The 14,827-nt window shown below is 34.6% G+C and overlaps 2 protein-coding genes across 4 annotated transcripts in view; one reads left to right on the top strand and one right to left on the bottom strand.

The window, feature by feature from the left end:
- rsrc2 (arginine/serine-rich coiled-coil 2) overlaps positions 1–350 on the bottom strand; it is a 29,513-nt gene extending 29,163 nt beyond the window's left edge. The window contains exon 1 of the mRNA XM_062025791.1: positions 204–350. The gene's annotated coding sequence lies outside the window, so the exon portion shown is untranslated. The remainder of the gene's footprint in view (positions 1–203) is intronic.
- A 2,721-nt stretch (positions 351–3,071) lies between these two features.
- The window catches only part of kntc1 (kinetochore associated 1), an 80,061-nt gene continuing 68,305 nt past the window's right edge, over positions 3,072–14,827 (top strand). For all 3 annotated transcript variants that reach the window (XM_062025784.1, XM_062025783.1, XM_062025785.1), the window contains exons 1-15: positions 3,072–3,536; positions 5,620–5,740; positions 5,817–5,932; positions 7,092–7,170; positions 7,250–7,327; positions 7,403–7,437; positions 7,886–7,996; positions 9,451–9,544; positions 11,970–12,022; positions 12,104–12,219; positions 13,837–13,891; positions 13,960–14,058; positions 14,271–14,314; positions 14,391–14,453; positions 14,533–14,608. In XM_062025784.1, coding sequence (XP_061881768.1) covers positions 3,405–3,536; positions 5,620–5,740; positions 5,817–5,932; positions 7,092–7,170; positions 7,250–7,327; positions 7,403–7,437; positions 7,886–7,996; positions 9,451–9,544; positions 11,970–12,022; positions 12,104–12,219; positions 13,837–13,891; positions 13,960–14,058; positions 14,271–14,314; positions 14,391–14,453; positions 14,533–14,608 — 1,272 coding nt within the window. In that variant the 5' untranslated portion in view covers positions 3,072–3,404. The remainder of the gene's footprint in view (positions 3,537–5,619; positions 5,741–5,816; positions 5,933–7,091; positions 7,171–7,249; positions 7,328–7,402; positions 7,438–7,885; positions 7,997–9,450; positions 9,545–11,969; positions 12,023–12,103; positions 12,220–13,836; positions 13,892–13,959; positions 14,059–14,270; positions 14,315–14,390; positions 14,454–14,532; positions 14,609–14,827) is intronic.

Below are 14,827 nucleotides of genomic sequence, written 5' to 3'. Positions count from 1 at the left end.
ACCTTTCTTGTAATGCAAAAGTGTTACCAGTAGGTAACAGTAAAACACCAGCTTTCTGTACACTGCACAGTCAATAATGTACATATCATTTTTAAACATATATACCAATATATAACATTGTTATATACATCAAAAGTAAATATAAGGAAGATAAAATATTGATGTAATAATGCTAGTATATGCTTGTCTGGGCGAGGTCTTACCTTTCGACAGCAATTTTCTTCTCTTTTAAGCTAGCTCATTAGCTTCCAACTGGTTACTGCAAACAACGGGAAAAAATCATATATTCAAAATATAAGTATAAAAAGCATAACATGTTTTAAAAGAGGTATAAAATATATATCCCGAGGGTGAAATTGGAAAATGAGGTTTCGTGTGGAGCTTGGAGGCTTAATTAGCTCTAAGCTAACAGCGCTTGAGCTCTATCAGTGTTGCCAGATGGGAAACGACAAATTATCGTACCTTAAATTTGTATTTTAAATGAAATTATCTTACATCGCCGATTTGAAGTTGCTCAGACAATCTCCAACATTAAACAACTTACAACAGAGCTTGTATAATATATATATTATTGCAGTTTTACCTTTAAAAAAATAAAGTTGCCGGTTCAAAAGCAGCCCCCAACTAGCCATAATCATAGACATCTTATAAGGGTACGCAGCATCGAGCGCTACTGCCTACAGGCGCTGACGAGACGCGGGGCCGCCATCTTGGAGTGGTGATCCGCTCCACTCAGTGCAATTGATTTGGCAGTAGCAATGAACTGTCAGCGCATTTAATTCATCTTACCCCACTGAATACCACTGATTTCCACGCGGTTTTTTGCCATACGTGTCGTGTAGCTGTGATAAAGGACACATGTTTTACCACAGTAATTTTTTTCTTTTTTTTAAAAAATTCAGTGACACTTTTCTGTATGTTTAGGATTTTTTGCTACATTTTTTTCTTTTAGTCAGTTTGTGTGATTCTCTATATGCCCACTGTGACTGAAATGTAGGACGGGGGTGTTATTCCTTATTTTTGTATTTTTTTCTAATACATTTATATATATATATATATATATATATATATATATATATATATATATATATATATATATATATATATATATATATATATATATATATATATATATATATATATATATATATATATATATATATATATATATATATATATATATATATACTACCGTTCAAAAGTTTGGGGTCACCCAAACAATTTTGTGGAATACCCTTCATTTCTAAGAACAAGAATAGACTGTCGAGTTTCAGATGAAAGTTCACCATAAGTTCTTTTTCTGGCCATTTTGAGCGTTTAATTGACCCCACAAATGTGATGCTCCAGAAACTCAATCTGCTCAAAGGAAGGTCAGTTTTGTAGCTTCTGTAACGAGCTAAACTGTTTTCAGATGTGTGAACATGATTGCACAAAGGTTTTCTAATCATCAATTAGCCTTCTGAGCCAATGAGCAAACACATTGTACCATTAGAACACTGGTGTGATAGTTGCTGGAAATGGGCCTCTATACACCTATGTAGATATTGCACCAAAAACCAGACATTTACAGCTAGAATAGTAATTTACCACATTAGCAATGTACAGAGTGTATTTCTTTAAAGTTAAGACTAGTTTAAAGTTATCTTCATTGAAAAGTACAGTGCTTTTCCTTCAAAAATAAGGACATTTCAATGTGACCCCAAACTTTTGAACGGTAGTGTATATTTTCTTTTTGCAGCTGTAAGGAGGTGCCGGTCGTCCTGGGTTTCCCTTGCCACCGGATACAGCTCCCCACAGCGAAGAAGCGACGTTGGAGTCTGCGCGTCTCCCTCGTCGAAAAAGACAACAACGGCGGAGTGGGCGGATGCTGGTTGCATAGAAGCTCCACAACGGTCACAAAGGCGGAAGAAGGCTGCAGCAAAGATGGGCCCCCAATTGTCTTGGTCTCCATGCCATTGGACCCTGGCCTTCTCTTTGCCAAGGACAGTGTGGTGGCTGTCTGTGCACCAGTCTCCCCACTTTAAAAGATTCCACACAGAGGCGTTCTCCTGAAGGCAATCACACCAACAGGAGGACAATCATATTCGTTTCGAGTGATCGCCGACGATATATATATTTTGCATTCTATTTTAGTTACAGAATTAGAATCAGAATTAGAAATACTTTATTAATCCTCGAGGGGAAATTAAAATTTTCAGCACAATCCCATTCAAGATCAGACAAACATTGCAGGGAGACAGAATAGGATCGCTGACGGGTCTGCCAACTTTCGGCGTCCCTTACAAAAAGGGTAAGATACAGGTAAACATTTTGGGGGGTGGGGGGAGGTGAGAAAAAAAAATCGGTCTAAGCCTGGGCCCCTGGAGAGGGGGTCCAGACTGAGGCCAAGGGAAAAAACAACTCATAGCCATAGCACACATCCCCCTTACATGTGTGTAAGGGGGAAGCATCAAACATCAAAGAACATTAAATACATTACAAGAGCAGAGCTGATGCAACTAGCCACCTCTACATGAATAAAAAGTAAAAGAAACATATACACTGTGGTGGCCTCTGCGGTGTTACTTTGAATTTACAACCCCCTGGCGCTGTTACCATAAATTGATTTACGTGGACCCCGACTTAAACAAGTTGAAAAACTTATTCGGGTGTTACCATTTAGTGGTCAATTGTACGGAATATGTACTGTACTGTGCAATCTACTAATAAAAGTTTCAATCAATTCAATCAATCCATGTTCTGTACTGATTTTGTACTGTTTTTGTAATGTTTTCATACTTATTTTGATTAATATTTATCAACTGTTTGTAAATGTTGGAATTTATAATTAAAAAGGTTTATAAAATTCAAAACAAAAAAATAAAATAAATAAGATGTCTATGCCAGCGTGCACGAAAATGAAACAAGTTGATAGGAAGTGATGTAGCCGTCGCGCATGCGTAGACAGATCAGGTCTTCTCTTGCGGCGGCCCTTTCAAAGCGACGCATGCGCACTTTAATTGGGCGAGCCTCTATCGCTTATCTAGTACATTGCCCTGGTTATAAATTTTCAGGCTCACGCTATTCTCCGGTATCTTGTATTTAAGTACATTTTATTTAATGAAAGGAATTTTTCTTGATATATAATATCTTATAACAACAATAGGTGCGAGTTTTGGGTTTAATATGTGGCATTCCCCACAAAACTAGAGGCTTACGCGTCCTCTGAGGCAGAAACCGTGCCTGACAGACTACGATGAGGACCTCGTAGGGATTTTTGCCCGCTAAAATCTAACTTCCATTGCTGAGGATGAAGTGGGACAACATGTCAGCGATGATACATGTATTATAACTCCACGGCGGTGTTATCGAACAGTGGTAATAGTTTATCGGTCTTTATATGTTGGAGCTTCTAAATAGCGGTGATGTGGGACGACATAGAACCTCTCATCAACGATGATACAAACAATGTCCGCTGCGGCAGTGTGTCAACAGAGGAAAATGGCAGCAGTTTGTACCAAGTAGACACTCTGGTCAAGATCTCATCTTCAGCCAAGGTAAATGACTATTTGGACATTTTGATTTGACCTCACACTTATTGAGATATATGCTTGTTTATAAAGTCCCAAACATTCACTGCCAAGTTTGACTGGAATGACTAAAAAGCTTTCCAGAAATAGCTTATAAATATCATGTATTCTTATTGTTTACACTTTAAACTTTTAAAACTACTACTTCCTGAATCATAAATATCATTTAAGGATGTTGTGGGTTCCATAACGCCACATTTTTTTATTTGAGGAAAAATACATTCAACTAATTTCAAATAGTTTATTTCTCAATATTGTTATTATTCTTATAATAATAATATTAATATTATTATCAAGCTCAGAGTTGGGTCAGTGCACTGCAAAAACTAAAATCTAAGTAAGATTAAATATGTTAAATAAGGGTGATATTTGCTTATTTTTTGTCTGATAAGATAATTCTTCTCACTAAGCAGATTTTATGTTAGTGTTTTACTTGTTTTAAGTGTTTTGTTCCTAAATTATCTCTCGCAGTTAAGAAATATATCAACTGCTTCCTTTCCATTAAGAAAAATAAACTAGTTTTTAGTATTAGTTTGCTGGTTTCAAGAAATGTAATGCCGAGCGCATATGATGTCAAGATAATGGCACTTGCATTTACTTAATTAAATAATATTTCTCAACATATTGAGAAATATTCTCAATATGTTGAGAGAAAATAAACTAGTTTTTAGTATAAGTTTGCTGGTTTCAAGACATGTAATGCCTAGTGCATATCATTATGTCAAGATAATGGCTCTTACATTTACTTAATTAAAGAATATTTTTGAGAAAAAATGACTCATATTTTTTTTTCTATCAAGAAAGTGCACTTGTTATTAGTGAGAATATACTTATTTGAAGATATGTTTTGGTTCATTGAGGTTAGCTAATTTGACTTGTTTTGGAAAGTCTTGACAAGTCAAATTTTCTTGTTTTATTAGCAGATAATTTTGCTTTGTTCAAGTAAAATACTCCTAATTTTTGTATTTTTTTCCCCTTGTTTTTGAACACTGACTTTTTGCAGTGTGGCGACAGACACCAACATTGATTTACATAGTTTTTTCTACAGTGTCAGATTTTAAACAAAAAATTAATTTGCGGTTGTCATTTAACCCAGAAGAGTTGTAAAAAAAACAATGTATTCATCTTTTAGCCCTGTAAAAAAGAAAGCTGAATCAAAAACCTATACACCATTCCAAACATCAATTGCAATACACTAGGGGTGTAACGGTACACCAAAATTTTGGTTCGGTACGTACCTCGGTTTAGAGGTCACGGTTCGGTTCATTTTCGGTACAGTAAGAAAACAACAAAATATAAATTTTTGGGTTATTTATTTACCAAATTTGCAAAATCTTCCACCAAAAATATTTTTCTTAGTGGAATATTTGATGTGAAGTAATGGGAACCTTGGATAGGTCAATAATTCATAATAACATTGATTTTGATTCAATATTATGTTTTGAGCAATGACAGTTTGAAAGAAAAAAACAGCTTTGTTTTATTAGTCAACATTGCAACTTTTTCTAACTTACATTTAACCTTTTAAGCTTTTTTATTTCACTTTCGTTATGTTTTTGTTTATTTTAATAGTATTTTTAGAATGTGCCGTGGGCCTTTAAAACATTAGCTGTGGGCCGCAAATGGCCTCCGGGGCACACTTTAGACACCCCTGCTATAGATAATAAAAGATTTAATCTGATAAATCTATGGATAAAAAGCAGAGCCTGGCGACGCATGCGTGTTTATCATAACTCTCTCTCTCTCTCTGTCTCTGCCCCTCCCTCACCAATGCTGCTGCGCGCACAATTTGTTTTGTTTTTAACCCCTTCTTAACCCTGAACGTACATTGAAAATACACGCAACCCTAACTCAAAATGCCGGACATTTGAGGCATTTAAGAAACTTGTACTGTACTCTGAGGGTTATCATATATATATAGATAAACACAAATACTGTAATTGATGGCTCAACAATGACATTTTCAACAGGACATTTGTCACAAATGTGTCGCTTTTTGTGTGGTCTAGTCATTTTAGGGTAAATAAAATAATGCTGACTTGCCTTTCAGGTGCAGTCTGACCCCCAACTTTCCTCTATCAATGGCTCAAACTGGACTATTCTTGTTGCCGACAAGACGGTTATCCTCTTCGACCAGAACTGTCAGACAATTCTGCTGCTGCTTCACTTTGGTACGTGACAAAATGCCATTTTCATCGCCATATTCACCTTGCGTTGATATCAAATTGTCTGGTTTCTTTTCTCCAGAAACGGATGTTGACGCCATCGATGTGTGCCTGGAAGGACAGTTTGTGGTGGTGTGCGAAAGAAATGGGAACCTCCATTTGATCTTTGTTCCACAGAAGAGAATTCTCTTCACCAAAGTATGAGTTCATTCAGGCCACTTGTATCTTTACTGTACACACTGCAAAAACTGAAATCTAAGTAAGATTAAATGTCTCAAATAAGGTTGATATATGATTATTTTCTGTCTGATAAGATAATTCTTCTCACTAAGCAGATTTTATGTTAGAGTGTTTTACTTGTTTTAAGGGTTTTGGTCCTAAATGATCTCAGTAAGATATTACAGCTTGTTGCTGAGATTTGATGACCTATATTGAGTAAAACATGCTTGAAACTAGAATATCAACTGTTGCAAAGCTGTGTCATCAACACTCACAAGTATAAAACTACTTTTTTAAAGTAATAATTTCTTATTTCAAGCATGAAAAAAAAATATCATGACTTTGACACAATTGTGTCTCATAATTAAAACAGATGACAGCCAAATGGACTTTGCTGTTTTATTTTCAATTAAACAATAGAAAACACATACTCATATAGTAGTACAGTTGGCACAGTACAGTAAACTGACAGTTAATATTTAAACATTTAACATTTCAAACAATTTTGAACAGAAATAGTTCATGCTTAATCAGATAAAACATTTTGGCCGGGGGCCGGGCTGTATATATGCGCACTAATTGACTGAAAGAGCACGCACTTGGCGCGATGATGTCATGTTATCCATGGAAAAATGCATTTTTAGACCTTATGATTTGCCTGAGCGGCTAGGAGACCCCGAGAGTAACAAGCGGTTGCCTTGTTGCTTTTCCACTAAGAACAATAAATCAGTTTTTAGTATAAGTTTGCTGGTTTCAAGAAATGTAATGCCGAGCGCATATCATTATGTCAAGATAATGGCACTAGCATTTACTTCATTTAAGAATATTTTTCAACATATTGAGCAAAAAGGTCTCTTTTTTTTCTACCAAGAAAAGTGCACTTGTTATTAGTGAGAATATACTTATTTTAAGGTATTTTTGGGTTCATTGAAGTTAGCTAATTTTACTTGTTTTGGAAAGTCTTGACAAGCCAAATTTTCTTGTTCTATTGGCAGATAATTTGTTTAGTTCAAATAAAATACCCCTCATTTTTCTATTTTTTTTTCTTCTTCTTTAGAACACTGACTTTTTGCAGTGTACATCAATGCTCTTATTAAATATGTACAGATAAGAATGTCTCTATATGTTGTGATTCCAGACATTGGTAGCCAATGCCAGCAGCGGGGTGATGAAAACGTATCGTTCTCTCATCACCGAGGAAGACACGGCGTCACAAGGTGAACTCTGTCCGTGAATGTCTTGTTGCATCATTTCTACTCCACAAGTGCAATGTGTCATTTTTTTTTCCCCTTACAGGATTGTACCACGTGTTTCTGGTCACAAACGATGGCTTTTTTCATATTACAAACCTTTATTTGGCAAAGATCAAAACAGGTATACAACAATACAACAGTCCAATACAATTTAGAGCCTTTCTATTAACCTTGTTTTTTTTCCTTTTTGTCCCAGCCATTGAAAGTATGGATATTTCCGCTTTGAAAAACGTAAGTTAAAAAAAACAAAAAACATATACAAATGCTGTAATTATAGCCTGGCAGTTGTGTCGAAACTGCACAGAAGCACGTAATAATTAGCGAGACACTGTTATATCTGAAATGTGAAAATTCCTTACACTATTTATATGTTTGTGAGTGTGAGTGAGTGTGTGTGTGTATTGTATTTGTATGTACAAAACCCAAAACCAGTGAAGTTGGCACGTTGTGTAAATCGTAAATAAAAACAAAATACAATGATTTGCAAATCCTTTTCAACTTATATTCAATTGAATAGACTGCAAAGACAAGATACTTAACGTTCGAACTGGAAAACGTTGTTATTTTTTGCAAATGTTAGCTCATTTGGAATTTGATGCCTGCAACATGTTTCAAAAAAGCTGGCACAAGTGGCAAAAAAGACTGAGAATGTTTTTTTTACTACTTTTTCTTGATGCAGCTTCAGAGTGTCATCAAGATGGACTTTTGCTCCACTGAGGAATACCACAACGAAGGCTGCAGCACAGCAGTGACGTTCGGTCTGGGCAATGAAATCCATTTGCTGATTGGGGTCAGTGCCCTTTTACACAACACACGTCCTATGAAGTAAACAGTGACTATGGTAACGAATATACAGTAGTACCTGAACTCCCCAAGCTTAATTGGTTCTATGATGGAGGTCTTAACTTAAAATACTTGATGTAAAATCAACGTCTTCCATTGAACAGAATGAAAATCTGGTACTCCTCCACCAACCTCCCAAAGCAGCAACATTTTAACATTTAAGTAAGATGCCTTTTAAAAATAAAAAACCTTTACACTGTAAAAAAAAAAATTCTGTAAAAAAACGCAGTCATCTACTGGCAGCTACGGCTGCCAAACGAAAACCATAACATTAAAGTAAAACATTGTAAACCAATTAATGATCAAAAACATTATATTTACATAAATTTTCATGAAACGTTTTGCGGAAAAATATCGTGATTTTACAGATTTTTACTAAATTATTAAGATCAACCACCTTTTATAAAGTGACGATGCAAACAGTTCTGCAGAAAAATACCTTTATTCTACAGAGTTTTTCCAAATTATTACGATCAAACACCTTTAATGAAGTGACAATGCTGGCAGTTCCACAGAAAAATACCATTATTTTACAGATTTTTTCTGAATTGTTAAGATCAACCACCTTTTAATAAAGTGACGATGCAAACAGTTCTGCAGAAAAATACATTTATATTGTTAGTATGGACATAGACTTTTATATAACAAGCTACATATTTAATGAAAGATAATTACTGTAATTTACATGAATTTGAAAGTAATTTAAGAAAACAGAAAATGCTTTGTATAATTAATTTGGTATTTTTTTGTAAAAAAAATAGAAATATAAAAAAAATTGTCATTACTGGCATATTACTTAAAATAACAGGCGGATTGTTTATTTACAGATAATGTCTTCAATTCTACAATTTTATAAACTATTTTTAAAAAAAAAGAAAAATTACAGTAGAAATTTAGAGTAAATTAACCATACAAATGGGATTTTTTTTTACAGTGTAGGTAAGAAATATTGAATAAAACAATACAATTTAATGTACTAATAACAAGTACAGTAGTTTTATAAAGTAATAATGTACAGCATTTATCTTGGAGAGTAGACTTCTACGGTATCTCCTTATAGCTGCTTCTCCGTCAAACACACCATCAGCAGCATTTCCATATTTTCATTGCTTGGACAAGTGTACCATCACTAGGCGAAAACATATATATATATGTGGGCACCTCTGCTCTAAAGCACAAAAATTAGCCGAGAAACAGCACTTTTCTCAAAACACTCATAAGTTGAGGTACCGTTATATATGAAATGTATCAATTATTAATGAATAAATTGAATATTTTTTTGATTGGAAATGATTGATTCTTCTTCTTCTTCTCGATTCTGGCAAGCAACGTTTTGGTGTGCATTACCGCTACCCTACTGATTATAATATTAGGTTGCCAGTTATCAAATGAATTCAACAGGGCAAAGGAGAGTATGCTGTCACTCACTGGAAGATGGACCCACAGCAGTCCAAGATGTGCTTCGCTCAGTCAGTGGACAACACTTTAATACCAGGTGAGAAAAAAGTTGTTATAATGGCCTAAATTATAATCATAATAATACAGTATGAATGTAACCTATATGGTTTGATTAACGCCTCTATTTAATTAACTGTGAAGTCCCCTGTAGTCGCTTGGGACATGATTTATTAAAGCATAACTGCTTCCCGGGTCTTTAGTTTGCGACAACACTGGCATTAACGACTGTGACTGTCGACAACTTCCTGATGTAGTTTTTATTACCTCCACACGTTGGCAGTAGCTGAATTTGATTGGTTTTGTGCTGTCGTACTGTTGTTTACAATGAAATAGGGATGGATGATATGTCCTAAAATCTATATTGTGACATATATTGCAGCCCTCTAGCGATTACGATATACAGTCGTGCTCATAAGTTTACATACCCTGGGAGAATTTATGATTTCTTGGCCATTCTTCAGAGAATATGAATGCTAACACAAAAAACTTTCTTCCGCTCATGCTTAATGGTCGTGTGAAGCTATTTATTGGCAAACAACTGTGTTTACACTTTTTAAATCAAAATGACAAAAGAAAGTACCCAAATGACCCTGATCAAAAGTTTACATACCCCAGTGACTTTGATCTGATAACATGCACAAAGAAAAAGAAGAAAAATGGGCTGCATGGTCGAGTCGCCAGAAGAAAGACATTTCTGCGCAAATGTCACAAAGTATCCCGCTTACATTACGCCAAACAGCACAGAGACCAGCCTCAAAACTTCTAGAACAAAGTAATTTTGAGTGATGGCTTTCTTCTGGCGACTCGACCATGCAGCCCATTTTTCTTCAAGTGCCGCCTTATTGTGCATCTTCAAACAGCCACACCACAAATTTTCAGAGAGTCCTGTATTTCAGCTGAAGGTTTTTGTGGATTTTTCTTTGCATCTCGAACAATTTTCCTGGCAGTTGTGGCTGAAATCTTTGCTGGTCTACCTGAATCCCTCATTTTCCACTTCTTAATCAGCGTTTGAACACTGCTGATTGGCATTCTCAATTCCTTGAATATCTTTTTATACCCCTTTCCTGTTTTATGCAGTTCAATTATCTTTTCTCACAGATACTTTGACAAATCTTTTGCCTTCCCTATGACTCAGAATCCAGAAACATCTGTGCAGCACTGGATGAAAGATGCAATGGTCTGTCAGAAGCCCAGAAACTCACTGACCTTTTATACACACGCATTAATAACAAACAAACATGTCACAGGTGAGGATTGGAACCTTGATTAGTCATTCAAACCTGTTTGTGTCAACTTTTGTGCATGTTATCAGATCAAAGTCACTGGGGTATGTAAACTTTTGATCAGGGTCATTTGGGTACTTTCTTTTGTCATTTTAATTTAAAAAGAGTAAACACAGTTCAGTGTTTCCCATAAACTGCCAAGATATCTGTGGCGGTGGGGGCGTGGCTATGGGCGTGGTCACCATGACATCATCAAGTAATTTGCATAATTTACTACAATGATATGATTTTCTCTAAAAAGGCTCAAAAAATGTATACTTACTAATTAATAATAACAGTTTTGTTTTAAATGTCCATCCATCCATCCATCCATTTTACAATATAATTACAACACTTTATGTACATATTTATATACAGATTTGAACAATAAGTTATACACTGAAATATATTTATTAATTGTGGTTCTTACAAAAAATATATCTTATAAAATATAAAAGCTAAAATGTCTCTTAAAGCTCTGCCCCTTTAATTAGTGCATACTAAATAATTAAACTTTAGCCTACTACTACAACCATATTATTTACCAGCAACATAAAGTGAAACAGAGGCAGAGGTGTCCTGCCACAGTCAGTAACAAATAAACAGAAAACAGTAGTGGTCAAATACAAATAAGGCAACAAGAGAAGTATCCTACACTTCTCTTTTGTAAAGTAAATCTGAACAGCCTATATGGGCATCTACATCAACTATATGATTTGCCTTAGAAGCTGTACAGGACAAAAAAAAATATATATATAAAATTTTTAAAATTTGTGGCGGACGTAATTCTTTCGTGGCGGGCCGCCACAAATAAATGAATGTGTGGGAAACACTGCAGTTGTTTGCCAATAAATAGCTTCACACAACCATTAAGCATGAGTGGAAGAAAGGTTGTTGTGTTATCATTCATATTCTCTGAAGAATGGCCAAGAAATCATAAATCCTCCCAGGGTATGTAAACTTATGAGCACGACTGTGTGTATATATATATATATATATATATATATATATATATATATATATATATATATATATATATATATATATATATATATATATATATATATATATATATATATATATATAAAACGCTTGCTTCCAATTAACACCATGTCATCTAAATACACATCATTTGTATCATTAAAGCAATTACATTAATCAATCATCTATTTATTCATTTTGTTTATTTCTACTTTAAAGGTGTAAAGAAAATGGTGGTAGTGGAAAATCGTGTGTACATTCTCGACACAGAGGTGAGCTCACTCTGCCGGTTGACATGCTAAATGTTTCCTTTAGCTTCAATAATATCCTTGCATCACTTTGCGTTCTTGCAGGAAGTCCTGAGCCTTTGGGAGCTGCACTTCCTGGTCATGGTTCACACGTGGCCAAACGTCGCCGTTCTCGACTTTGAACTAACAACTGAATGTGGCTCTGCAGCCTTAGTGGGACAGTATGTATTATTGATATATATATATATATATATATATATATATATATATATATATATATATATATATATATATATATATATATATATATATATATATATTATTATATATTGTAATATTTTTATTAGGGCTGCAACAAATAATCGATTAATTCAACTAGAAAAAAGCTTTAATTTATATTCTGTTGCTTCGATTAGTTGTTTAATGAGTGTAACTAATAAAAATGTATACGGACAGGTTAAAAAAAATTTAACAAGTGAAATAAAAGGTAAAAGAATGTAGATAAAAATAAACTAAAACAAGTTAAATGGGAAATATAAGTTTAAAAAAAAGGTAGAAGATGGTAAAAGTTATTTTTAAATATAAGGTAAAAGAGGGTAATAGAAGGTAAAAAGAATGTAATAAAAGAAAATAGAGGGGAAATAATAGGTAAAAGAATCAATAAATAAATACAATTTTATTTATATAGCACTTTTCATACACAGGCAAGTGGCAACACAAAGTGCTTTACACCAAAAAAAAAAGAAGAGAAGAAAACACACGTACACACAGCACTAGTCAATAGTGCTAGAGATGTCCGATAATGGCTTTTTTGCCAATATTCCGATATTGTCCAACTCTTAATTACCGATACCGATATATACAGTTGTGGAATTAACACATTATTATGCCTAATTTCGTTGTGATGCCCCGCTGGATGCAATAAACAGTGTAACAAGGTTTTCCAAAATAAAAAAAGGAAGTAGCAGTTAATAAAGGTTATGGTAAGTAGAAAAGTCTTTGCATTTCAACTACAGGTATATCACCTAAAATACACATTGAGGCTTCAAGTGTTTTATCAGATTACTTGATTAATTGAACAAACTAATCAATAGATTACTTAAATACCTAAGTAATCGATACACTGCAAAAACTGAAATCTAAGTAAGATTAAATATCTCAAATAAGGGTGATATTTGCTTATTTTCTGTCTGATAAGATAATTCTTCTCACTAAGCAGATTTTATGTTAGAGTGTTTTACTTGTTTTAAGTGTTTTGGTCCTAAATGATCTCAGTAAGATATTACAGCTTGTAGCTGAGATTTGATTACCTATATTGAGTAAAACATGCTTGAAACTAGAATATCAACGTTTGCAAAGCTGTGTCATCAACACTCACAAGTATAAAACTACTTTTTTAAAGTAATCATTTCTTTCTTCAAGCATGAAAAAACAAATCATGATGCCGAGCGCATATCATTATGTCAAGATAATGGCACTAGCATTTACTTAATTTAAGAATATTTTTCAACATATTGAGCAAAAAGGTCTCTTTTTTTTCTACCAAGAAAAGTGCACTTGTTATTAGTGAGAATATACTTATTTTAAGGTATTTTTGGGTTCATTGAGGTTAGCTAATTGTACTTGTTTTGGAAAGTCTTGACAAGCCGAATTTTCTTGTTCTATTGGCAGATAATTTTGCTTAGTTCAAATAAAATACCCCTAATTTTTGTATTTTTTCCTTGTTTTTGAACACTGACTTTTTGCAGTGTAGCTGCGGCCCTAATTATTATGAAGCAGCTGTAAAGCCATCCACTGTGGTTGTTACCACGTTCACTCATTGTTGCTGTTTTTTCCAGTCAAGTGGAGGACGGCGTGAAGATGATTACGTTGGAGAAGCAAGAAAAGAGTCAGGTAGCAAAGCACTGTACTGTAGCTCGGCGAGAAATAAACTTCATCTATAAATGTTTTCTTTTTTCCAGAACAATTCGCTACTGATTCGATGTTTGCCTTTGATGACAGTTTGCTACCGCCTGGATGTCTTCTCAGTCTCCTGCCTGGTCCACACTAAAATAACCATGGTGAGCAGTTTGCAGCAGGTACAATGGAACAATGAATGTTGTCTGTCTATCTTTTCGGCCCTGTGATGAGGTGGCGACTTGTCCAGGGATGAATCCTCGGAGATTACAAGACGTGGATGAATGAGAACATTCATATACTTCCACTGTTAATGATTTGTGTTGCGGCACATTAAATGTCTTCACATTGTAATAAGCAATGCCTTTAATTGCAGGACACCATTTATTTCGCGGAGGGGATTTGTACAGTCTCAGAAAGGTGTGTTGTTTTTTTTCTGTTACTGTATTCAGTCAGTAACTAAAAGGTAAACCTAATAAATTGTTCTCCGATTCAGTCAGGAAGAGTGTGTATCGTCTGTCGTCGTCCGATGCCTGACTGAGGCTTTACCTGAGAGCAGGTTGGTCATACTGACTCCATGCTGTATATTTAAACTGATGTTTATTGTTGTCATTAATGGGATTGTGACTTTTTCTCAGGCTTAGTCGACTTCTACACAAACACAAATTTGAAGAGGCCGAAAGGTTTGCCATTGCCTTCGAGCTGGATTTAGAAGTATGTTTGTGTTCCTTTTGCTATGGATCATTGAGTGTAAAATAGGTTCACAGTTCACAGTGTGTTGTAAAGGTCTGTTATATACTGTGGTACCTTGGTTGTTGTTAGTTATATTTTCCAAAAGGTCTGACAGACCAGAATGTAATCGAAAACCAAAGCAATTTTTTCGATGAGATATATTACAAATCTAATCAATCTTATTTAGACACCCAAACTTTT

The sequence above is a fragment of the Entelurus aequoreus genome, linkage group LG17, assembly GCF_033978785.1.
Source record: "Entelurus aequoreus isolate RoL-2023_Sb linkage group LG17, RoL_Eaeq_v1.1, whole genome shotgun sequence".
NCBI lineage: Eukaryota > Metazoa > Chordata > Actinopteri > Syngnathiformes > Syngnathidae > Entelurus > Entelurus aequoreus.
Note: the sequence above shows the minus strand (reverse complement) of the source record. Positions and strands in the feature narration are given on the sequence as shown.